Source organism: Neovison vison, chromosome 13 (assembly GCF_020171115.1).
Source record: "Neovison vison isolate M4711 chromosome 13, ASM_NN_V1, whole genome shotgun sequence".
In the NCBI taxonomy this organism is placed as follows: Eukaryota; Metazoa; Chordata; class Mammalia; order Carnivora; family Mustelidae; genus Neogale; species Neogale vison.
Genome location: NC_058103.1, coordinates 149,109,780 through 149,135,972, shown reverse-complemented (window position 1 = coordinate 149,135,972; position 26,193 = coordinate 149,109,780). Strand labels below are relative to the sequence as shown.

Genomic DNA, 26,193 nt, shown 5'->3' with positions numbered 1-26,193 from the left:
AGCCTGCTTCCTCCTCTCTCTCTCTGCCTGCCTCTCTGCCTACTTGTGATCTCTCTCTGTCAAATAAATAAATTAAAATCTTAATTAAAAAAAAAAGAATTCATGCTATATCCCTACCTGTTGGGAGGGTCCATTGAAAAATCCTTTCAAGAGCAAAAAGAGGAATGACGAAGGAGGGACGCTTGGGTTCTAAGTCGAAACGCTGAGGAAGAGAATCAACTAGATTTTGTGATCAACGCAACCTGTGCTCTTTTTCCCTTATTTTCTCCCTCTTTCCTTTTCAGTCTCCACCTGCTGCCGAAATGAGGCATAATCCGTGCAGTGATCGGTTTCATTCTCAGTAATGTAAGGGGATTCCCCCCCCCCCCACCTTCAGAGATGTGAGGGAAAAGTAAGACACCGAGAAAGAAGAGCCAGTTATCAGGAGGTTGTAAGTTATTTTGCCTTGTCTGTTGTTGAGAAAAATCATCATCAGTCACCACGGTCCTAGTTCCATTATTTGTGAAAGATCTACTTTATCATCTTTTTCTGAACTACTTTAAATTGGGATTTCAGAACTGGGAGGTATATAGTGAGATATAACCCACAGACCCTACAATTCACCCACAAAGGTGGATTCCACGGTTTTCACAATAGTCACAGAATTGTGCGTCACTACAATCAATGTAAGAACAGAGACACAGCTTCCAAATCCTCGAATCCAAGGTACAGACACAACTATGGTTTAGGTGGGTTAAGTCACGTTCCCAACGGTCGCAGGGCTGGTCAGTGGCACAGCCAGGCCTGGATCCCTGGGAATGATCAAGCCACTGACATCATCGGGGACTCCCTTTCCCTGCCCTGGAAAGGTTCTTGTGAATTAAAACCCGCTGTTAAAATGTCTGACAAGAACATCTGGCATTTTCTACTCTCGTGCTCCCTCTTCTATTAAACCCGGTCTAATTTCTCCACCAAATCTGTCCCCTTGCAAGATTTCTTAGAAAGACTTCTAGAACATAAAAAACTTATCTACTGGACACTCTGACCACAAAATGTGGTTTGTAAATCGCAGAGAGAATCTGTGATTCCTTTCTTTCCCAATAAATGCACAAAAGACCTCAGCTCATGCAAAACGGTTGAAATGAGATCCATTCTTGTTTTGTTTTGAAGGGGCTGAGGACCGGTGGTTAAACTCAATGACATCACCAGAATGACACTTCTCCAATGCCAATAACTTTCTAAGACCTCAACATTCACACTGGCTGGGGGTCAGAGACCGACCTGGATCACCCTTGAGTCTGTCATCTCTGAGATGCGCTCCTCTGAAGTTCATACCAAACGAATGAAAATCTTCAAAAATGGTCAGTTTCTGGCCCGAGCTAAGGAAGCCGGTGTAACAAGCACAGCCAGAAACTACTAGTCCCCCAGTGCCCAGCCAAGCTAAAGTTCTGAGCTCACAGCAGCACCTGCCCCACTGCTCCTGCCTTTAAAGGCCCCCCACCCTGCTTCCACGACACTCTTCTCTCTCCGACATTCTACCAGCTCCTTCCTTCCTGTGCTCTTCTACCCCAAAAGTTTCCTTTATTCAATAAATATTTATTGAGTGGCCACTGCTTATCAAGGACTGGGCTAAACATTATTCCCAAATGTGGCTGCTCCCCAGACCCTATATTTAGCTCATCGTGCATTTTTTTACTTTCCTGCACTTACATTTTTTAATGTCCATTTAGGGCTTAAATCCCCAAAAGTCTACAGTTCCAGTCTTGGCCTCACCCCTTGGTCTCCAGATCAAGGCAGGCAGCGGCCCCCAGGCCACTGACATCTGAATGGCCCCAGACCCTTCAAAGAGCCCAGGGCCAGCGAGGGGTACACCCAGCAGGCCTCTCCTTCAGGACTCCTTATCACCCTGCACACAGCACCACTGTCCAACCAGGGTCCCCAGCCAGAATCTGGGCATCCCCCTGTCTGTGAAGAGACATGAGTGAGGGAACGGCAGTGTCCTCAGCCTGAGACTGAGGCCAGAAAAAGAGAATCCTCTAATCGCAGCTGCTTTCCAATTCGTGGCTTAAGATCTCATTAATGTGGATTCTGTATGAAATCGGTCCTCCTTGGTGCTAGCCAAATTGGGGGTGGGGGGAGGGGCGAGAGAGGAGGAGGGAGAGGCAGAGCAACAAAACCAGGGTTGCAGGTGTGGGACAGGCTCGACAGTGGGAGCTCTGCCATGGCCGGAAGAGACCGCAATCTCGGAATACAAATTTGTTGTGGTCGACACACACACTCACGCACACACAGCAATTTCATGCCTCCCTGCCTGTTTTCCTGTTTCCTCGCTCAGAACGCCCTTCCCCCTTCCCCTCCACACACTCAAACACACCCCCACCCACAATTCCTGCTCCTACTTAATTCCCCAAAGACGCGTCTCCTCCTCCGGGAAGCTTTCCCAGACGCCCCCACCGCGCTGTCTGCCGCGCTCTGCGCGTGGAGGTGCGTCTAACAGTTTGTTTACGCGTCTGCCGACGTCTCCGCGCCAGACCGCGGCCCTCCGGGAGCAGGAGCCCGGCCGGCGCCGCCAGGACGGCGCGCAGGCGAGGCACCGCCATGGGGAGCCCCGGCCCGGGGTCGCGGCGCGCTCCGGCGGGGTCCACCCCCAGGCGCCCGCCGGACCCAGCATCGCCCGACCCGGCGCGAGGCTGCAAGACGCGCCCGCGAGGGCTCCCAACCTCCAGGTAGGCGCCCGGCGGCCCCGGGGTCCCCCGCCCAGGCGGGTAGGGGGGCGGCGCCGAGCGCAGCGCGCAGGCCTCCGCGCGCCCCTGTCCCGCGCGCCAGCCCCCGCGGCCCGCCACCTCGGCTCCTGGCCCACGGAAGCCCTCCGAGTGACAGCGCTCGGGGCAGAGCGCGGGCCCGGGGCGGCGGGGGCCGGCGGGGGGCGGCGGCGGAGGGAGCGGGCGGCCCTCGCTACCACCTCCGCGCCCCAAGAGAGGCCCCTCGGGGCGCCAGAGGCCCCAAGCCGCGGGGGAGCGCGGCCCCGGGTCCCCGCACCCCACGCCCCGACCGCCCCGCGCCTCCCTACCTGGCTGGCTTTGTGGAACTGCTTCTTCAGCCCCGCCACCGACATCGCGACTGCGCCCGGCCGGGGCTGGCGGTGGTCTCCGGGCTCCGCCGGGCCGCGCGGCCGCGACGCGCTGGGGGAGCGGGCGCTGGGGCCGGTCCCCGCGCGGCTGGGCTCCGCCGGGCCCGCCTCCCACGGCCAGGGCCACGGCCACCGCGGCTGTCACCCTCGCACACACGCGCGCACGCAGATGGCAACACGGCGCCCCACAGCCCCTGCGCAGCCCATTGGCCGAGCCGCGGCGGTATGCAAATGAGGCCGCCGGGGCCGCCCACGCCTCATTGTTGCGTGGAGACCCGCCGGCCCCGCCGCGGGGACGCGGGGCCGGGGCGTGGGGAGCTCCGGGGTGCGGAGGGCAGGCCCACGCGGGGCTTCCTGCGGGCCGGGGGCTGTGGCGTGGCCGCGGCTGCGGAGGGAGGGCGCAGCTCGCGTGCTTCTGGGACTTGGTGCGGAAACCGGCTTTTGCTCGGGGGGCCCCACCGCCTCCCTGGGGCGCAGTTTGGGGAGGTGTCCGTCTTCAGGCAGGGACGCTCCCAAGTCCGCCGAAGGGGACCGAACTGCGCCCGGAGGGGGGAGGGCAGCGAGGCTGCGGCTGCTTGCCCCCGCGCGGTGCCCTGGGTGCAGTCCGCCCACATGACCGTGGCCTTCCAGAGGGCCCAGCAGTTACTGGGTAATTTGCTGATAAATACGGTGTTCGCGAAGCCCACTGTCACGTGCATGAAGGGGAAGGGGCTCCAAGGAGCTGTGAAGTGCGCGCTCCTTAGTGGGGGGAGCGGCGGGGGGGGAGGACGACACGCACCACGGGCGGGATCCCGCCCCGTCGGTAATTCCTACCAGCTGCGTAGGTTCTCCAGCCTCATTTCGCACAGCTGAGGCCCAGCCCCGGGCCTGGAGCGTCCCATGCCTCCTTGTGCCAGAGCTGCCCCCACCAGGTCAGCATCAGCGCAGAACCCTGCCTCCAAAGGTCCCAGGGCTCTAGAGACCCCCAACCCACTCTTAGCCACGCTTAACACTGAAAGAAACTTACCTCTTCGTCCTCCACGCGACCCCTAAAAGAGAGAAGCTCCTCTTTTCTGAGCCCTCAACAGGTCCCATCTGGGATGACCGAGAGCCACGGTTTGCCCAGGGCGCTTCCGTTTCGCACCTGCTGTTTCTTGGCGTCATGCGTTTCTCCAAGGAAACATCCTTTGCCATTAGCTCAGGACTCCCTTGTCCCTGACTTCGTCCCATTGACGATTCGTGGGTAACTGCACCTGCCTGTACCCCGTAGAGGGCGGGGACAGGAGTGAGCAGAAGCATTCATTTTCTGGTAGGGGAGCAGGTGGACTGAGGGGAGGGGGAGAGAGACGGCCTCCGAAGGATGAATCCGTATGGGCTGGACTGGCCTACAGGTGGCATACATAAGTATCGGGGTGGTGTGACGATGGAGATGGCTGGATCAGGATAGCATGGCAAGGTGGCCCGTCCACAGAACAGTCAACGGCGCACTCCAACCCAGGGGAACCCTGCGCTGAGGTCCGCTGGGTGCAGGGACTAAAGTTGGGGCCCCTTTGCCTGCGCTAGTCCAGTACATGCTCCTCCTTCTCCATGGCCCAGGATGGCTTAAATAGCACAGGTCTGAAGGAACTTGCCCTAAAACAATCCAGCTCTGTGCCCTTTGGGAAGGAGGTTTTTTGGTGTTTTGTTGTTGTGGTTTTAAGATTTTTTTAAACAATTTTTGGCGTTTCCTCCGTGATTGATAGTGTATTCAAGTCCCCCCCCCACCACCGTCAATGTTGGTAATTCATCTCTTAATTTAATTGGGTACACAGTTGTACATCATATCTCATTATTTTTAAACTTCAGAATCTGTACCTTCCTTCCTTTGTAAAAGTATTTGTGACCTTCACTCCCCAGCGATTAGACTCACAGGAAGGTTTGCCAGCTTCGCTGGTCTTTCAGACCGGTCCTGGAGCTTACTCATCATCGCCACAGATTTTTTTCCTATCGCTGATTTCTTCCTTCCTCATACATGGCTTCCTTCTGTTCTGCTCAAGAGACTGAAGTTATAACAGAAGAAACTGGCCCTGGCCCGTGTGAACTGGAGCAGAATGGACTGGAGAAGGGCATCGGGCCCAGAGATTGATGGCGCGTAGGGTACCACGTGGGGGCATGCACAGGAACGCAGAATCTCGGGGGTCAGATCCCAGCATGTCCGCAGGCAGCTCAGGGGCATGGGCTGGCTTGGCCACTGAAGCTGGCCGTGGCTTCCGGGCTGAAGGCTAAGCTGTTCCCTGCTTCTTTCAGGCATCCACGTGAGATGCAGAGTGCAGGGTGGTAGCGTCTGATTCGCTAAGTCTAGTCGGTGCGCCCAGGCTCGCGACGTCTAAAATCCACATCCTGAGGGACCCCCCCCTGACAAAGGAAGCAGCTGCAGATCCTAGGCAGTCAAAAAAAATTAAAAAAACAAAAAAAAAAACCAGCAACACAAATGCCCACTGACCTTTGTTTGGGGACTCCTCCGTCTCTTCAGTTGGATGTGTGGGTTCTATGTTCTTACTCTTTCATGTTTTATGATCAGCACACCGAAGGCTATGTGTGAATTTTCTTCCCGAGTACAGCTCAGCTTCATGCCTTTTTCTCATTATGGGATATAGTTCTTCTGATCATTTTCTAATGAACTTGTGTTTGAAGTTTTAATGCCCTCTTTGATCCAAATGTTCAGGACTGTTTTGTTTTGTTTTCATCTTTTCTAGGTGGTTGCATTGCTTTTATTTATTGTCTGTTAAATCCTAGACTTGTACTATGGTCAAAGAACATGTCCTAGAGGTTTTTTTCGTAGCCCATTATGTTACATTTTATAAATGTACCACAGAGCTTTGACATACCGTGTGTTCTGTTTTTATGGTCCAGTTTTTCTCTGTATCCATAATGGGAGCGCACATTCCAGAAGGTCCAAGCTCTGAATGAGATTCCAGACCCATGCTAGCTGGAGCCACAGTGGCCCGTTCAAGGCTTGCCCTTCACATCACCATAGCCCGTCCAGTGACCCAAGGGCCCACAGCTGTCCAGTCTCTTCAGGGGAGGAGGATGCAGATATCTTGGGCTATTGGACACTCACCTACATGAGAAGAAATCAGCAGGCGGGCCTTGAATCCTGGATGAGTGTTACTCTAAACTACAGAATCTTTGGGCATTTGGTTGTCATGGGCCAGTGACAAGAAGGATGCCATGGTTATGTCGGCACTCTGGATAGATGGCCCACGTTCTGGCAGAGGTTGGGGTGTTCTCTTGTTCCTTTTCTTGTCATCCTTGGCTCTTGCATCCCCTTGACCTTCCCTGGTGCCAAGTGCTATGCTGGCGTGCGTTGACATTTCTCTGTCTTGTGCTTAGGCCAGCTAGGATTTGTGCTCTTTGTGTCTGTCCTGCAGTGAGTGACTCATGCCTCCTGTGTGGGTGGGAGCGGAGAGCCCTGGGTAGGGGTGAAGAGGGAGGGATGCATACTGATTAATGTCTAGAACAGGATGACATATCCCATTATGTATCCCCTAAATCAAGTCTTCTGGACATATCCTCCAAATGCTCTGTATCCTGATTTTTTTTTTCCTTCCCTTATGGAAGACGGAGAACATAGTCTACAGTGTCTTGCTTACATTTGGGAGTTGAGCTGTTGATGTGTTTCAGGGCTACAGTATTCTGCCCATGTTTACAACTGTTGTATCTTCCTTGTGGGTGGGAATTTTGGCCATAGAAGGTAACCTATTTTGTCCTGTTTATAGCTTTTTGTTTCTATTTTACTCGTTACATATCAATTTTTGTATCCCTACTTTTTGTTCTTCTGTGTTTCGTGTATTTTAACTGGTCTTTTTTTTTTTTTGTCTCGTCTAGCTTTATAGAGATATAATTGATACATGACATTGCATAAGGTTGAGGTGAGCAGTGTGATGATTTGATAACATAAAAATTGTGAAATGATCACCACGATGAGATTAATTAGTGTTTCCATCACCTCATATAATTATCTTTTTTTTTAATGGTGAGAACAATCGAGACCTACTCTCTTGGCAACTTCTAAGTATGCGTCCTTTCCCTTTGACCTCTCCGTGTGTCTCAGGCGTGTGTTCTTATCAACAATAAAGCTTAACTTTGTTTGAAGGCCAAAATAAGTCTCTGCCTTTTGTTAGAAAGATTTAAAAGCATTTGCATTTATTAGGAAAAGGATATATTTGGTCTTGGGTTTTCATGCTATGCCATGTTATCTGGTGGTTGTTTTTTTCTCCCTTTAAATAGTTCCTCCTATCACTAGAATCTAATTGTTGACTCAGATTTTCTTTACTCTTTTGGAAATTATACACTTCTCTCATCTTTCCTCCACCAGTGGTTACCACCGTTCTGTAAAATATACGACCTTACGTTCTCTGTCAATGTCAATAATCAAACATTCGGGGGAAACCATAGCCTGACTAGCACGAGCCATGCCTGGGGCCCCCAGCCCAGGTCTTCCTCATCCCTCCTTCGGCTTAGACCAGCTCATGCTCTGGCCCCAGCAGTGTGAGAAGTTTCCGGCAGAGACCAGAGTCCACTGTCCTTCATGGGAAACAGAATATCAACCCGGGTGAGACTGAGCCGCAAGGTGTTGGTTTTAAGTCAGGGAGGCAGAGATGGGGAGAAGACAGTTTGAAATGTGAGATAAAAGAATAGTGAAATCACTTCAAATTCAAAATAAATGTTTTTGTAAATATGTATTTCCCATTGTAGAATAACACTTAAAGGCAATTTGGAAACTATTGGAAAGGAAAAGGGAGGAAAATGTACCTTGGCAATCACCGTCGAAACAACGCTCTTAATATTTGGGCATATTTTCCTTTTATAGTCTGTTTCCTATGCAAAATTTAAACATACTGTCACAACTGTACAAACTATTTTCCTTGTTCTCTTCATTACAGGAGCATTTTATATTTTGTCTGGTCTTCCCACATCTTTTCCATGATGACTTAATAACCCATTATGTAGACAGATCATTGAATTTGATTATTTTCTGTTGCTCAATTTAAAAGTTTTTTTTTCCCCAAATTGTTCATGATTTAAATAATGCTGCACAAAACATCTTTTTCCGTATTAGGATTTCTGTATTTAGCAATAGTTCCTTAGACTGAATTCCCAGAAGTAGAATTAGTGCATGAAAGATTGGAACTGTTCTAAGTTGCAAATTGATATAGATTGCTTCCTAATCCGTGGTCCTTAGAGGACAGTCTTATACAAAAAGGGGCGAGTGAGGGGAAGGGGACAAAGAAACATGGATTTATATCACCCAGTTGCCTTGAATTTTATGTCATTAAACTTGTGGCCTGACACTCCAGATTGCAGTTCTAGGCAGATCTTGAAGAGCTGAGTTCAAACCCTGGTGTCTTAAATAACCCTAAAATGTTAGATTAACCGTGACCTCTCGATTTCTAGCTTTGTCTCTCTCTCCCTTTTTCCCAAAGAAAGCTCTCACCCAGACACCCTTCCGAAGAGGGATCCGGGATTGCTCAGGCATGCATGGGTGTGGCTTTGGGCCGCTTGGCCACGTGTGTGCAGAAGGCCACGTCTTCGGACACACCAGACCTAGAGCGGGCTTCCCCTCCATTTCCCGTCCCCAGGTATCTGGCTGCAGCAGGAATTTGAGAGCATGGAGCCTGTTTGTGCATTTCTGGTAACTTCATAGGCCTTTTCTTTCTTCCATCTGGGAAAGATAAGTGCGCATTGGTGAGGTAACAGAGCAGACATGATGTATCCCAGATGCTGAACATGGCAGACTGCCTTGAACTTGCAAGATCGCAACTGGGGACAAATGTATAGATTTTCTTCACTTAATTGTTTTACGTGAAGTTAATGGAACACCAATTGGTCAGTTCCAAAAAAAAAAAAAAAAAAGGCAAGAGACGTCTTCTCACTTTGAAATGTGGAGGGGGGGAAAACTGGAGTGTGTTCGTTGATGCAAAAACAAAATTTAGGGAAGGGGGATCATCTCAACTCAACACATAGCAGAATTACCTGCATTACTCCGTTATTCTGGACTCTGTGCACAGGCGGTTAGAATTCTGGGTCGTGCCGCTATTTTAGTTAGCCTTTGTTAATTCCATAGGTGCCATTTTCATGTTCACACTTACTCCCGGAGGATTTCTGTTTCCCTCGTAATGAAGGGATCCTCGTAATAAAGGGATGCTCGCTTTGCGCTGGGGAGGAGCGAGGAGAGCGGCGGCCACGGCTTTTGTGAGCTAGTGCTGCCACCTCGTGGTGGTCGCGAGAAGCGGCAGAGACAATCCTCAGGAGCCGTGAGCATTTTAGACGGTGCTTCCTGACCCGTCTTTTTCCTTATGTGTTAAAGCTCCTAAAAAGCACCCTGTACCTCCAGCCGAGTCACAGCAGCTCATCTGGATGGGGTTAAGATACCTGAGATCCTGGGGCACATCTGGGGCTTCAGTGAATAAGGAACCCTCTTCTGGTTCTTTCCGTATGAGTCTCAGGAAGGGCTGTTCCGTGGTGGGCTCAGCCAGAGGAATGAGAATAGGTCACGGGTCATGGTACCCGTGGAGGAAGGTCAGGAAGGAGGAGATGGCCCTTAGAGCCAGGGGTCACAATACCAGCCCATGCGTCCCAATTCCATCACTATCTGTCCCTTTTTTCTCTGGGGTCCTTCATCGCTCTTTACTCGGCCTGATACCCTCATGTCTGTTTCAGATGTTTCTCATCTCTCTCCGCCACCAGAATGAATAAAAGCTCCAAGGCAGAGCTGTGCAGTAGAACTTTCTGTGACGATGGACATGCTCTGTCTGTGCTGTCCAGCGCTAGCCAGCTGTCACTCTCCGGCGTTTACAAGTCGGCCGCCGCTGCGCCCAGTCTTCCATTTTATTTCATTTTGATTAAAATTTAAGTGGCCACCTGTGGCTACTGGCTACTGTGTTGGACAGCTGAGCTCAAGAAGGGCAAGAGATGATTCTGCCTTGTTAGTGCACCGTTCCCAGGGCCAGGAGAGCACCGGGGACCAAACCAAAATCCATTCTTCTGCTCAATGTGCAGCAAAGACAGTCCCTGAGACGGGGAGCCTGCAGCAAGGAAAGGGCTTCTTCTAGAGGAGGCCGAAGGAGGAGATGGGGGGTGGGGGGGAGGAGACACGCCTCAAATGAAAAGCAAATGAGGAAGGTCTGGGTAAAAAGTAGCACCCACACTTAGTAGCCAATAGCTATGATGACTGCATTGATTGACCCTTTGTTTCCTGGTTTCACATCTAGGGTCTCAGAGCTGCTCGAAAAACGTTAATATTCATCGAATGAATAAATGACCAAAAATGAGGCTGTAGATTAGCAAGAAGGTGGGAGTTATGGTCGGGGACCCGTTGCGGTGCAGGTGGATGGCATCGAGGGGCCAAGGAAATGTGAGGTGTCGATGGTTCATGTTGCATATCCAAGGTCACAGGAGCAATGGTCCCGCAGACGCTGACTTCCAGGGATGGGTGTGAGTTCGCTCTGCAGCCAGAGCTGGAATCCTGCCCGGACGGTCCGCAGCGTGGGGAGCACGGGAAGCAGGGTTTTTCCAGGGGTGGACTGGGCGGGGAATTCCATCTGGTTTCGACCTTGTCCCTGACTAGCTCTTGGGGGGGGACCTTGAAGTTGATAGCACTGACCTCACAGGGTTTGTAGGAAGCTTTGTAAGTATGTGAGAACGTCTCCTCAGGATTGTTAGTGTGCATGGCGTGATTCCTGGGCACTGCACGGGGTGGGAGAGAAGCCTGTGGACCCTCACTGGCCCTAGACCTCATCAGCCCAAGCTCACACGTGTTCCCTCTCCGGGTCGACTCCAGGCACCAGCTGGAACTAACACTGTAACTGCCCATTGTCCCCATTCCTCCTTGGGGGAAAAAATCAAATTCCTTTTATTAAATGTGCCGAATGAATACGTAAAAGACACCAATTCTCAGGACTTAGCAATGGTTATGGAATTGTAGATCACTGTTATTCTAAGAGAACCCATAGAGAAGACACAGACATTCAGTCTTAAGAAACGAATGTTTGTGGGCGCTGCAGCTCCAGCTGGCTCAGCCGGAAGGGTGTGCGATCTTTGATCTCCGGGTGGTGAGTTCGAACCCCAGGGTGGGTGTGGAGATTAGTTAAATGAAACCCTAAAAAAGGAAAAGAAAATTGTGTTTTCTGGGCTAGCAAAGAGTACTTGGGTTGAGCTATTTTTCTATGAGCAAGCTTCCGTTTTTCTGGGGAAAAGTCGATCCCCAGTTTGACTTCCTGTTTCTTATTTTTACTGCCCTTGAGGGAAGAAATTGCATTTCCCTTTAAACCTGGGATTTTGCCGTGGTTACACATGTAGCATTCAGTTAGCCTCTGGTATTTCGAGAATCCACCACTTCTCCTATATGTACCTCTGATCATAAGAGGAAAGTTTATAGGGCCTTACAGCATCCGTCCCTGGATGGATTTGTATTTTTTTCAGTCAGTCCGTTGCTGTTGTGATTATGGCCTATAGGGGGCAGTAGGGCCCTCAGCGAAACAGCAGAGCTTGAAACTACTACTGTGGTCCTCTACCAGATCCCACCGCTCTCTAAAGCAGTTTCTGGACTTGCAGCGTGTGTATGCATCTGCTGGAATCTGTCTAGGATGCAGGCTCTGGTTCGCTAGGTCTGCAGCAGGCCCCAAAGCCCGCGATTCTGCATTTCTGTCCAGTGTTGGAGGCCAACACTGCTGGTCCAGGGACCTCACTTTGAGTTGCAAGATGGTAAATGGCAGTCTGGGAGAGAGGCGGGATGCAGCTTTACTCACACACATTTGTCCTATGAGTCGTGAACATGCACGGCCCACAGCTCCTGTGTTTGATGAACCGGCTGGATTGGAAACAGCTGAGTTTCCGGAAGGTTCTTTCCCTTGACCTTGGGGGTGTGATTTTCTCTTTTGTGGCTCAGCGGCTCTGTTGGTAAACTTCAGAAGCTAATATTATTTGTCATCACCTTGGCCCGGCTAGGTGTAGAATTCTGAGCCCGATTTTGCCAGATTTTACCCTGAGAATAGAACGTGCCCCCACCCCCAAAGCTTGGGACCAGTGGCCCACGGTTCCCTTCCATGGCATAGGCCCAAGGTGGCCCCTGAACATGCAAGGGGGGAGAGGTGCAGGTGGGACATGCCAGACCCACCATGCTTCCTCACGCAACCCTGTGAGATACGCACCATCTCCAGGTCAAGGAGGAGGAGACCAAGCTCAGAGATGATGAAGGGTCCCCCCCAGATGGTGCAGCTGAACCGCCTCTCAAGCTTTGGCCTCAGAAGTCCACCCATCAGCCTGGAGAGAACTTCTGTGTATCTAAACACCCTTGCTCTAAGATCACCAGGGCTTGTTCACGTAACACACATTTATTGAGCGCCTACTGTGTACTTGGCCTTATGCTGGGGGCTGGGCCAGCAGAGAGGAATCAGAGTTTGTCTTGTGGGAGCTGATATTTGAAATACAGGCGCAAGTTTCACGAAGAGTCCCATACGGTCATAGGAGAAAAGCCAGAGTTTGTGAGCTGGCTGGTACCTGTCCCTACCACTGACCCCTCCGGGTGCTTTTCCCCTGAGCACGGTAATGCAGGAATATTCACTTGGTATTCTGTGCTGCGTATTTAGAGACTGGACTGCTCTGTGCACTTATGTGACACTTACTGTATTGAGTTGTGGCTTTATTCTCCATTATAAGAGTCTGAGCTAGGGGGGAAAAAAAAGTCTTCGTAAGTATGTGTTGGATTGACTAGAACCACCCTTGCAACTTTTCCTGACTCCAGACCTTTTCCTGCACGCACCCTCCGCCCTCCTTCCACACAGACGAAGTGATGGGGATGGGTCAGGTGTGTCCCCACCTGTCATCAGCCATCCTCCTCATGGACTGTGAGCTCACCAGCAGCAAGCTTCTGGAAGAAGCGAATACACACACACACTCACACACACTCACTCACTCACTCACACTGAAGACTACAGAACCCAGCAAACCCTGTCATCTCACAACATTTGAGAAGTCAGTGACTTAAGATCTTACCTATGGTTTGGAAGAGCAGGAAGGCATTGACTTGAAAGTTCATTTGGTTTTAGGTAAACCTGATCTATGCCGTTAGATATCAGGTGCTGCTTCCCGTCGTGACCCGAAAGACCCAGGAGTCTCCTGGGGACCACTCGTGTTCTCTCTCGTTCTTGGGGGGGGGACACGTAGGAGGCTTCACTTTGTGAAAAAGCATTAAGCTATATTCTTTAAATGTGATCTTTCTTGAGTGGATAAAGAAGATGTGGCGTGTATATATATATACAATGGAATACTATGCAGCCATCAAAAGAAATGAAATCTTGCCATTTGCAACAATGTGGATGGAACTAGAGGGTATCATGCTTAGCGAAATATGTCAGTCAGAGAAAGACAACTATCATATGATCTCCCTGATATGAAAAAGTGGAGATGCAACATGGAGGGTTTGGGGGGTAGGAAAAGAATAAATGAAACAAGATGGGCTTGGGAGGGAGACAAACCATAAGTGATTTTTTTTTTTAAGATTTTATGTATTTAACAGAGAGAGAAATCACAAGTAGGCAGAGAGGCAGGCAGAGAGAGAGAGGGGAGAAAGCAGGTTCCCTGTGGAGCAGAGAGCCCGACGTGGGGCTCGATCCCAGAACCCTGGGATCATGACCTGAGCCGAAGGCAGAGGCTTTAACCCACTGAGCCACCCAAGGTGCCCCACTATAAGTGACTCTTAATCTCACAAAACAAACTGAGGGTTGCTGGGGGGAGGGGGGTTGGGAGAGGGGGGTGGGGTTATGGACATTGGGGAAGGTATGTGCTATGGTGAGTGCTGTGAAGTGTGTAAACCTGGCGATTCACAGACCTGTACCCCTGGGGCTAATAATACATTATATATTTATAAAAAAATTTTTAAAATTATTTTTAAAAATATGTGATCTTTCTAGAGGCAAAAAAAATGCATAAAGTTCATAACTTTAAAAGATCTCGACCACGCGTGGCAGCAGTTCTGAAGAGGAATTAAATCGCGATGCTGAAGTGCGTGACAACGAACAAACGCCCCGAGTTCTCTCCTTCACAGATCCATCACTTCTGCTGAAAAACAAAACAAATCACCAATTACCTAATCCTGGCCACCGCTGTGCAACACATTTAAGGCTTAAAAACTTCAAACACGGCCTGTCTTCTCTCTGTTTTCCATTCTGCTTTGCCCTTCCCCCCTGACACTTGCTGGATGATCTCACCTGATTTTTATATAGAAAATTGAGTGCATCTGGTGTGCGCTCCCTCCAACCCCTCATCTCCTCCTGAATATGATCCTGGGAGGCCACATGTTCCTCCCTTCTTCCTGCTGACTGTGAGAGCAAGGAGCCCGGCTCCCCTCCCCCTTCCTGCAGGTAACTACCCCCCACCCCCGCCACCCCCACCGAGGTCAGCCCCTCCCCGCAGACAGCACATGCCTGATGTGCCAGACCTGGACCCCGCTCACTTCCAAAACCTTTAATTTCAGGGAAATAACTTCAGCCTTTTTGTGCCCCTCTGGGACAGTGCTAGGACGCTCCCCTGAGATCTGTGAGGCCACCTTTTCTACAGTCTTGACCCTCTGATTTATTTATTTTTTGGGGGGGGGGTGGTCCTTGCCTTTGCTCGTTTCCCAGACACAGGCGGGACCTAATTTTAAGTACCTTTGAAAACTTAGATGCTCAGACTCCTGCAAATAACTTAATTAAGGAGGCTGATACACTTGAGTTTCTCGGAGTACCTAGAACCTCCTTGGCTCTCTGAACAGGCCACATCTGTACAGCCTGAGGGTTGGAGGTCCAGAGCTTGCCTCTCTGTCCTCCATACGAGCCAGATCAAATGTCTAGCAGGAAAGCACCAGGTACCACCCAATCTAGTTCCCAACCTGCTGGAGGGCCCCTGAGAAGCCTCATGAGCCTAAAAGCCAAAGTGTCAATTCCCTAAGGATACATTTCCCCAAAATGTAGAATTGTATGATCTACTGTAGTTCACATATGATGTAGTAGCCTCTGCTCTCAGGGTTGCCCCACTCCCCAGTAACATCTGTGCATTCCCATGGATACCTGACCTGGAGAGAGGAGTGTAAGTTTGCTTCTGTAGCCAGACACTTTGTCCAGGCCACAACCTGCACAACTGTCCATGGAATGCTTGTCCACTCTTTTGGAGGTATTTTGGGTAGCTTTTGACATCTTTCTGCTTCCTCTACTTTAAAAAAAATTATTGGGACGCTTGAGTGGCTCAGTTGGTTAAGCATCTGCCTTCGGCTCAGGTCATGATCTCAGAGTCCTGGGATCGAGTCCTGCATCTGGCTCCTTGCTCAGCCTGCTTCTCCCTCTGCCTGCTCTGCTTGTTCTGCCTGCAGCTCTCCATGCTTCTGCTCACGCGTGCTCTCTCTCTCTCTCTCTGACAAATAAATATTCTTTAAAAAGTATTAAGTTTTTTATTTTATTTATTTTTTTTTTAAGATTTTATTTATTTATTTGACAGAGAGAGATCACAAGTAGGCAGAGAAGCAGGCAGAGAGAGAGAGAGGAGGAAGCAGGCTCCCTGCTGAGCAGAGAGCCCGATGTGGGACTCGATCCCAGGATCCCGAGATCATGACCTGAGCTGAAGGCAGCGGCTTAACCCACGTTTTTATTTTAATTCCAGCATAGTTTACAGTGTTGTATTAGTTTCAGGTGTCAAATCATGTGGTATTTGTCTCTCTCTGACTCATGTCACTTAGCCCAATATCTTCTAGGCCCATCCATGCTGTTGCAGACGAGAAGATTTCATTCTTTTTATGTCTGAATATTCCTTTGTGTGTGTGTGTGTGTGTATCACATCTTTATCCATTCCTCTATCCGTGGACACTTGTACTGCTTCCATGTCTTGGCTATTGTAAACAATGCTGCAGTAAACATAGGGGTGCATGTGTCCCTTGGAATGAGTGTTTTTGTCTTCTTTGGGTAAACACCCAGTACTGAAATTATTGGATCATAGGGTAGTTCTGTGTTTAACTTCAGAGGAATTGCCATACTGTTTTCCACAATGGCTGCACCAATTTACATTCCTCCCAACAATGCATGAGTGTTCCTTATTCTCCACATCCTCGCCCACACCTGTTGTTTTTTTGTGTGTTTTTGATTTTAGCCATTCTGACAGGTGTGCGGTGATCTCTCATTGTAGGTTGGATTTGCATTTTCCTGAGGATGAGTGAGGCTGAGCATCTTTTCATGTGTCTGTTGGCCATCTGGATGTCTTCTTTGGAGAAATCTTTGTTCGTGTCTTCTGCCTGTTTTTTAATTGAATTATTTTGGGGTGTTGAGTTGTATTGGTTTTTTATATGTTTTGGACACTAACCCTTTATCGGATATGTTGTGTGCAAGTATCTTCTTCCGTTCCCTAGGTTGCCTTTTAGTTTTGTTGATGGTCTCCTTTGCTGCACAGAAGCTTTCTTGATGGAGTCCCAGTGGTTTATTTTTGCTTTTGCTTCCCTTCCCTGAGAAGATGTATCTAGAAACATGCTGCATGGCTAATGTCAGATAAATTACTGCCTGTGCTCTCTTCTAGGATTTTTATGGTTTCAGGTCTCACATTTAGGTCTCTAATCCATTTTGAGCTTATTTTTGTGTATGTGTTAACAAAGTAGTCTAGTTTTGTTTTTTTATATGTAACTGTCCTATTTTCCCAACACCCATTTGTTGAAGAGACTATCTTTTGCCCATTGCATATTCTTTCCTGCTTTGCCAAAAATTGATTGACCATACAGTCATGGGTTTGTTTCTGGGCTTTCTGTCCTGTATCATTGATCTATGTATCTGTTTTTGTGCCAGTTTCATAGCATTTTGATCACTACAGCTTTGTAGTATATTTCAGAATCTGGTATTATGATACCCCAGCTTTGTTTTTCAAGATTGTTTTGGCTATTGGGGGTCTTTTGTGATTTCATAGAAATTTTAGGATTATTTGCTTTAGTTCTGTGAATATTATAATACAGAATATTATTAGTATTTTGATAGAGATTTCACTGAATCTGTAGATTGCTTTGGGTGGTATGGCCATTTTGACAATATGTGTTCTTCCTCTCCGTGAGCATGGAGTATCTTTCCATTTGTTTATGTCATCTTCTATTTCTTTCATCAGTATAGTATCAGTATAGTATAGGTCTTTTACCTCCTAGGTTAAGTTTCTGCCTAGATATTTTATTATTTTTGGTATCATTGTACATGGGATTACTTTCTTAATTTCTTTTTCTGTTGCCTCATTATTAGTGTGTAAAAATGCAATGGATTTCTGTACATTGGTTTTATATCCTGCAACCTCACTGGATTCATTTATCATTTCTAGTAGCTAGTAGTGTTTTGGTGGCATATTTATGGTTTTCTATATAGAGTATGCTGTCATCTGCAAATAGTGACAGTTTTACTTCTTCCTTCTCAATTTGGACACATTTTATTCCTTTTTCTTGTCTTATTGCTGTGGCTAGGACTTTGAGTACTCTGTTGAAAAACAGTGGTGAGAGTGGACATCTTTGTCTTGTTCTTGATCTTAGGGGGAAAGTTCTCAGCTTCTCACCATTGAGCAGGATGTTAGCTGTGAATTTTTCATATATGGACTTTGTTATGTTGAGGTATATTCCTTCTAAACCTACTTTATTGAGGGTTTTTATCATGAATGGATGTTATACTTTGTCAAACGCTTTTTCTGCATCTACTGAAATGATCATGTGGTTTTTATCCTTTCTTCTATGGATACAATTTATCACATTGATTGATATGTGAACTATCTGCATTCTGGGAGTAAATCTTACTTGATTGTGGTGAATGATTTTTTTAATGTATTATTGGATTTGATTTGCTAATATTAAGGATTTTTTTTAATCTATGTTCATCAGAGATATTTGCCTGTAATTCTTTTTTTTTCTTTTCTTTTATCTTCTTTTTTTTTTTTTTGGTAGGGTCTTTATCTGGTTTTAGTATCATGTAATGCATGCCTCATAGAATGATTTTTGGAAGTTTTCCTTCCTCATCTATTTTTTAAAATAGTTTCAGAAGAAAAATTATTAACTCTTCCTTAGATGTTTGGTAGAATTCACCTGTGAAGCTATCTGGTCCTGGACTTTTGTGTGTTGGGAGTTTTTGATTCCTGATTCAATTTTATTGCTAGTAATTGGTCTGTTCACATTTTTTATTTCTTCCTGGTTCAATTTTGGGAAGTTATGTGTTTCTAAGAATTTATCCATTTCTTCTAGGGTTATCCAATGTGTTGGCATACAATTTTTTATAATATTTCCTTACTATATTTCTGTGGTGTCAATTAAGTCTCCTTTTTCCTTTCTGGTTTTGTTTAATCTCTCAATCTCTCTTTCTCCCTCTCTCTCTTAGTCCTTCTTCCTCTGAGTCTGGCTACAGGTTTATCCATTTTGTTGATCTTGTCAAACAACCAGCTCCTGGTTTCATTGATGAGTTCTGTTAGGTTTTTTTAAGCTTCTATTTCATTTATTTATGGTCTAATAGTTATTATTTCCTTCCTTCTACTGGTTTGGGGTTTGTTTGTTCTTCTTTTTCTAGATCCCTTAGGTGTAAGACCAGATCATTTATTTGAAATTTTTCTTGTTTCTTGAGGTTGGCCTGGGTTGCTCTAAACTTAATTCTAGAACCACTTTTGCTACATCCCAAAGATTTTGGAGTGTTGTGTTTTCATTTTCATTTGTCACCATGTATTTTTTAATTTCTTCTTTGATTTCTTGGTTCACTACTTAGTATCATGTAACTTAGCTTCCATTTATTTGTGCCTTTTCCAGATTTTTTCTTGTGGTTGATTCCTAGTTTCATAGCATTGTGATCAGAAGATGCATGATTTGACTTTGATCTTTTTAATTTGTTGAGACTTGTTTTGTGGTCTAATATATGATCTACTTTGGAGAATGTTCCATGTACACTTGAAAAGAATGTGTATTCTGTTTTACAATGGAATGTTCTAAATATATCTTTTAAATCCATCCGGTCCCATGTGTCATTCAAAGCTACTATTCCATTGTTGATTTTCCATTTGGATGACCTGTCCATTACTGTTAGTGGGGTGTTAAAGTCCCCTACTAGTACTGTATTACTATCAATAACTTTCTTTGTTTGTTATTAACTACTTTAAGTATTTTGGGGTGCTCCCAAGTTGGGGGCATAAATATTTGCAATTATTATATCTTCTTGTCAGATTGTCTCCTTAATGATTATACAGTGTCTTTCTTTGTCTCTTGCTACATTCTTTGTTTTAAAGTCTATTTTGTCCCATAAAAGTATTGCTACCCCAGCTGTCTTGTCACTCCTGTTTACATGATAAATGCTTTTCCATCCCTTCACGTTCAGTCTGCAGGTGTCTTTAGGTCTGAAACGAGCCTCTTGTAGGCAGCATATGGGGGGGGGGGTCTTTTTTTTTTTTATCGACTGCATTGCCCTATGTTGGTTGGACTATTTACTTCATTTACATTGAAAGTAATTATTAATGGGTATGTACTTATTGCCATTTTGCTACTTGTTTGATGGTTTGTTTGTTTTTTTTTAAGATTGTTTATTTATTTATTTGAGAGAGAGTGAGCACAAGTAGGCAGAGCAGCAGGCAGAGGGAGAGGGAGAAGCAGGCTCTCCACTGAGCAGGGAGCCTGATGCGGGACTCAGTCCCAGGACCCCAGGATCATGACCTGAGCCGAAGGCAGCCACTCAACCGACTGAGCCACCCAGGTGCCCTTTATGGTTGATTTTGTAGTTCTTCTCTGGTGCTTTTTTCCATTGCTCTCTTCTCTCACAATTTGTTGGCTTTCATGAGCAATGTACTTGGATTCCTTTCTCTTCATGTTTTAAATATCCATTGCTGGTTTTTATTTGTTGTTACCTTTAGGTTTGTGTATAACCTCCTCTGCACATAGCAGTCTATGTTAAGATGATGGTCACTTAAGTTTGAACCTATTCTTTATACCTCTCCCCATGTTTTAGGTATGTGATGTCATACTTTATATCCTTTTATTTTGTGAGTCTCTTGGCTGATTTTTATAGATACACTTATTTCCACTGCTTTTGTACTTTGTACTTTCTTACTGCCGTTTATGGTCTTTCCTCTCCACTCAGAAAGCCCTGTTTGACATTTCTTGTAGGACTGGTTTAGTGGTCCTGAACTCCTAACTTTTGCTTGTCTGAGAAGCTCTTTATCTCTCCTTCTAATCTGAATGATAGCCTTGCTGGGTCGAGTATTCTTGGTTGCAGATTTTTTTCCTTTCAGCACTGTGAATGAATGCCACTTCCATCTGGCCTGCAGAGCTTTTTGCTGAAAAGTCACCTGAAAGCCTTATGGGGTTTCCCTTATTTGTAACTGTTTTCTTTTCTCTTGTTGCTTTTAAAATTCTCTCTTTATCATTACATTTTGCCATTTTAATGACTACATGTCTTGGTGTGGATCTCCTTGGGTTCATTTTGTAAGGGGGTCTCTGTGCCTCCTGGATCTGGATTTCTATTTTCTTCCCCAGATTTGGGAATTTTTCAGCTACTAGTTCTTCAAATAAATTTTCTGCCCTCTTTTCTCTGTCTTCTTCTGGGATCCTTATAAGGCAAATGTTAACTTTAATTTTATTTTCATATTCCTAGTGCATATTTAACAAATTGACAGAAATCTTGGATACCCAAAGTATCAGATTTGTCTTTTTGAAGTGCCCTAATTCCACTTTACTATTTTAAAAATGAGTTTTACACAACTCAGTACACCATAGGGAATTATTAAGCAAATTATAGCAGATGGTGGATTTGTTCCAAATTAGTAAGTCCTGCCCAGATGGTTAGAATGAAAAAAAAAAAAAGGAAGAGTCATAAGTATATTAAGCTCAATTGCACTTTGTTTTTAAAGCTAAACAAATAACAGGGGCACATGGGTGGCTCATTTGGTTAAGTGTCTGCCTTCAGCTCAGGTCATGATTCCAAAATCCCAGGATCAAGTCCCGCATCAGACTCCCTGCTCAGAGAAGAGTCTGCTTCTCCGTCTTTTGCTCCTCCCACTGCTTGTGCTCGCTCTCTCTCAAATAAATAAATAAAATCTTTTTTTTTTAATATTTTAAAGCTAAACAAATAAATAAATGGATTAGGGGGTCACAAGATACTGATTAATACCTCCAAAATTAATTGTTCACCCTTAAGAAATATTTTTGTGGCTTTCTCTCCTCCACCCTTTTCCGGAAGCTTATGCCTTCCAAAGGTCGAATAACTGAAAAGAGCGTTCGCAGTACAACCCAAGTCTGGAAGGAAGGCAGACGCTCTTCAGGCTAATAAAACCCAGCAGATATGCCAACAGCACAAGGTAGCTGACATATTTGAGATAATCCACCTGGAGACCAGATGACCATAATGGCCTTTTTCCATCCCACCAGCAGGATCTGAGGCTCCCTCCACCCTGTCTCCAGCATGGGGCAAACCAGAGAACTCCACTCCTAAAGCTCCATCCACTGGCTGACAATGTACACCCAAGGCCGTAGCGAGAGCAGCCACTTCAGGAGAAGATGAGGGGTAAAATGACTAGGCGTGGAGGTGCTGGGTGGCCGGGAAGAGGTCTCAAGGGAACCAGTTCTGCTCATGCCCAGAGCAGGATGATTGCAGACTGAGAACAAGCATGGACGAGCTGTTGTCAAGAAGACAACTAGACCTGTTTGTCTGTCAGGTGCCCTTAAACTCTAGGAACAAGACTTGCTACTCATGAACGGTACGTGGGGATGAACCGAGTCCATTAGTCCCCCCCCCACACCTTTATATTCCAAACAGCTCGATTCTGTCACTTGCACGTAAGGTTAAGAATTAACTGAAGGAGATTTTTCAGCTGAACAGGGCAGACAGCCTTTATCTCCGCCTCCGCCCAGAATCTCACAAAAGGACCCTAAAGGAATAAGAGAATGGGAAGAGATGCCGGAACAGAGATGTCAACCAGATTTGGAAAAAGCAAATGCAGCCGACGAAATGGCACCGAACGGGCTGAAATCTGACTGACTGCAGAAGAAACAAAACTGCTAACAACCTGGTTCCCAGGACAGAAGCCTGGGAAGGATCAGGAACCAGGACACAAGCACCTTCCCAGAGAGAGAATAGGGGGTTCGTGGTGCAGGCAGAAAGCAGAACTGATGTAAAGCTTGAATGAAAGGAAGAGCTGGGCGCCCCTCCCTCTCCGACCCCAGCCCACACAGCCACGGGAATGAGCTGCCTCTCTTTGCAGAAGGCAAAAGACTTAGTGTCCAGGGAGGCTGGACCAGAGACACTCTGGCTGGTGTGATGTCCGCTCAGCCGACTGTGCGCTGAGGCCCCTCCCCTCGTTCTGTGAATGCCGGCCCCAGGAGGGCTAGCTCTGAGGGAAGACCCCACAGCTGATCAGTTAAGGAGGCATGTTTGACCGCATGGAGCGTGCATTCTTTTAGAATGTTTGGGGATGAATCAGGGATAAGTAATTGCTGTAAAACTAAGTGAACAAAAAGTAAGGCAATGAATACAAAACGGTATAGTAAGGGAAATAAAACCGTAATATGGTGCATGTTCTAGCGTGAACAACATTGGCATAACCATAATGATGGTAATACGAAATATCGATTTGACCAAAAACTGATATAACAAAATTGGAAAGACGGGGACAGGATGTACAGCCATCTAGAAAATGTAATAAAAGTTCAGAAATGGGAAGTCACTAGGTGACTTCTAAAATGTTGAAAATCATAATTAGTAGTATAAATGTGTTGTGTAGAAATAGCAAAGTTGAAAGAAAGAGAAGCTAAAAACTTTCAAGCATTTCTCATGAGCCGTGGCGAGGGGAAGCAAATCGAGGTTTCAAAGGACTGGGGCAGACACTGCTGATTTTCTTATATGTCATGGAGTATCACTTGACTTTTAAAATTATGTACACATATTCTTTAGTAAGAATTAAATTACATTTTTAGAAGGAATTTGTTGGACATTCTTCAGAATGAGGTGTGTGTGTGCTCTTGGTTAAGAGGGGATTAACCACCCCTTTGCTCCCCCTAATCACCCCCAGATGCGTGGATTCCTTCGGCATATACAAGAGGAATTTGAAGAGATACAACATGGTGCTAGCCTAGCGGTCGACCAGTCAGACGGATTTTCTCTGTCCACTGCTCCATCCTTCCTTCCAGCTTAAAGGCCATGGCTGTCCACGGTCATGGAACTGTGGTGTAGTGTCTTATGTCCATTTGAAATGAACATTTTTATGGACACTTATGTCCATAAAACTGCATCCAGAGGAGCCTCCCTGCCTCTGGGAGCTAAACAGAATGTTTGTTATGGAACAAAAGTAGCCCCGACCCAAGAGTTAATGATGTCTGTGCTGCAACTTCTAGAAGGGCGCCCAGGTTGGGAATGAGTACGTCCGCTGAGGACTGAGATCCCACTGGATATTGCAACATAGAAGATGCCTCCCAGAGGATCTGCCCTGGGGGAGGTGACCCATAGAAACTGTGGGCTTACCTTCCTCCTGTGCTGAATCATGAGTGTCCCTGATGGCATCTAGAATGGTGAATCCTTTCCAGAAGGTTCTCCATCTACTCTGTCCAGATCCAGCAGAGGAATCACTGTCTATGGCAGCCATGGCCTTATGAAATCCATTTCTTCAGTAATAAGACAGGAAAGTCGGAATCTCTCCATGATCCACGGGCTTCAGAGTGGATGTTGTGTTCAGGTCTGAACCGTCCCTGTCAGAGCTCTCGGGGGATCAGATGCAACACCAAGAAACAGTAATATCTTGAAAAGAATCTTTTTTTCTGACCAACAGTTCTCAACAGTGGACTTAAAATACTCAGCAAATGTCGTAAGCAGATGTGCTGTCCTCCAGGCTTTGTCATTCCGTGCGTAGATCACAGGCAGAGTGGGTTTGGTGGAATTCTGCAGGTCCCTAGGATTTTCAGCGAGCACAGGCTTCAGCTTAAAGTCAGCAGCTGCACGGGCCCCTGACAAGACAGCCAGTCAGTGGTTTGCAGCTTTGAAGCCGGGCCCTGCCCTTCCCTCTCTAGCGGTGAAAGTCCTAGATGGCATCTTCCTCGGCGAGAAGGCTGTTTCGTCCACACTGCCAAGCCGTGGTGTAGGACTGTGGAGCCCCTGTCGTGAATGACCTCCGCTAGATCTTCTGGAGAACTCGCTGCAGCTTCTCCCTCAGCCCTTGCGGCTTGACCTTGCAGTTTGATGTATGAGTCGGGACCTGTCCTTAAACCTCAAGAACCAGCCCTGCTAGGTTCAGACTTGCCTTCCGCAGCTTCGCAGCTTCGTCCTCTCTCTCCGCCTTCCCAGCATTGAAGAGCGTGAGGCCCTTGCTCGGGTTCAGGCCTTTGGCTTAAGGGAATGTTGTGGCTGTCGGACCTTCCGTCCAGACCACTGAGACTTTGTCCTTATCAGCAGCGAGGCGGTTCACTTCCTCATCATTCGTGTGTTCACTGGAGTAGCACGTGTAAGGTCCTCCCAGAACGACTACTCTGCGTTCACAACTTGCCTGTCTGGGGCGGGCGGCCGGGCTTTGGGCTTATCTAGGCTTGGAACACACCTTCCTCTCACTGAGCCTCATCATTGCTAGCTGTTGATGGAAAGTGAGAGACGGGCGACTCTTCTTTCACTTGGACACTTCGAAGCCATCATCGGGTTATTAACGGCCCTGCTTTCAATATCGCTGTGTCTCGGGGATCGGGGAGGCCTGCGGAGAGGGAGCGCGGAACCGCTGGCGGGCGGAGCCGTCAGAACACACGCCAAACAGTTGCATCGCATCAAAGATCTCGGGTGCCAGATCTCCATGACGAACAATAAATTGGAGAAGCTTGAAATATTGTGAGAATTACCAAAATGTGACCCAGAGACACAAAGTGAGCAAACGCTGTTGGGAAAATGGTGCCAACAGACACGCTCAACACAGGGTCGCCACAGACCTTCAATTGGTAAAAACGGCAGCTTCTGTGAAGCGCGATAGGAAGAGCCCAGTGAACCGAGGGGGACCGTCTTCTGCACTGACGTTGCTGAGAGAGTAAATGTCAGATATTCCCACCCACCCCCCCAAAAAGAAAGCCCAGTTGATCCTTGAGCAACACAGGTTTGAACTGTGCGGGTTCCCTTATATGTGGATTTTTTTCGGTAAATACAGAACAGTCCCGTAAGTGCATTTTCTCCTACTGATGCTCTTCTCGATAACATTTTCTGTAGCCTGCTGGGCTGTGCAATACAGCGTATGATACACACGACAGGCAAAACGTGTGTCCATCAGCTGTCACGTTATCGGGAAGGCTTTCTAACAGTCGTAGGCTGCTCCTTGCCAAGTGTGGGGAGTGAGAGCTTTCGTTCGGATTTTCAGTGATGCGGAGGCTCAGTGCCCCAACCCCCATGTTTTTGGGATCAAGTCTAATGGTAACTGTGTGATGCGACCGCAGTGTTAGCTAATGCTGGGGTGGCGATCGCTTTGCAGTATCTATGCAGGACCTGTATCAATACGTAGACAATACCCATGTGATCGATGCACAGTGTACACATCCGACTGACACTCTGTCCACCGTAAACTCAACACAGCGTTCTGTGTCCGCTGTATCTCAACAAAGCCTGAGAAGAATAAAACCATAATAAAGAGAAAAGGAAACTGATCAGAGGAAGAAAAAGCTGAGGAAAAGGTTCAGGACCAGGCTGAAGGGTCCATCACCCTGTAACGTAAAGTCTCAGCCCATCGTTCAGCTGCTGCATTTGCTTCTAGCGTAACCTGATCTGGGTGAGTCTGGCAACATTTAGATAGATTTGATCCCTGGAAAACAGTGAAGTGAAACATGGGATAAGACTCTTCTCTAAAGAGATGAAGATCTAGACCCTCACTGCGATGCCGCTGGAAGAGGCTCAGATAGAAACCTCCAATGCTGAACCAGCCCCTTGGGCTGGCCGTGTGGCCCGTGCCCTGGGACAGGGTGGCACAGCGCTGGGAGCGGGTGACCGTGGGGAGGGCTGCTGGCCCACGAGCCTCTGAAGACCCCAGACTGTGATGCCGCCGACAAAGAACGAGGGGAAGGGAGGAGGTGCTGGTTCAGTGCTCCCCACTCGAATGTGCAGCTG

The 26,193-nt window shown here is 47.3% G+C and overlaps 1 protein-coding gene across 2 annotated transcripts in view; it reads right to left on the bottom strand.

Moving 5' to 3' along the window:
- SH3GL3 (SH3 domain containing GRB2 like 3, endophilin A3) overlaps window positions 1-3,113 on the bottom strand; it is a 134,306-nt gene extending 131,193 nt beyond the window's left edge. For both annotated transcript variants that reach the window (XR_006381656.1, XM_044230742.1), the window contains exon 1: window positions 3,050-3,113. Coding sequence is in view for 1 of the 2 variants with exons in the window: in XM_044230742.1 (XP_044086677.1) it covers window positions 3,050-3,094 (45 nt within the window). In the remaining variant the exon portion in view is untranslated. The remainder of the gene's footprint in view (window positions 1-3,049) is intronic.
- Between the last annotated feature and the right edge of the window lie 23,080 nt (window positions 3,114-26,193).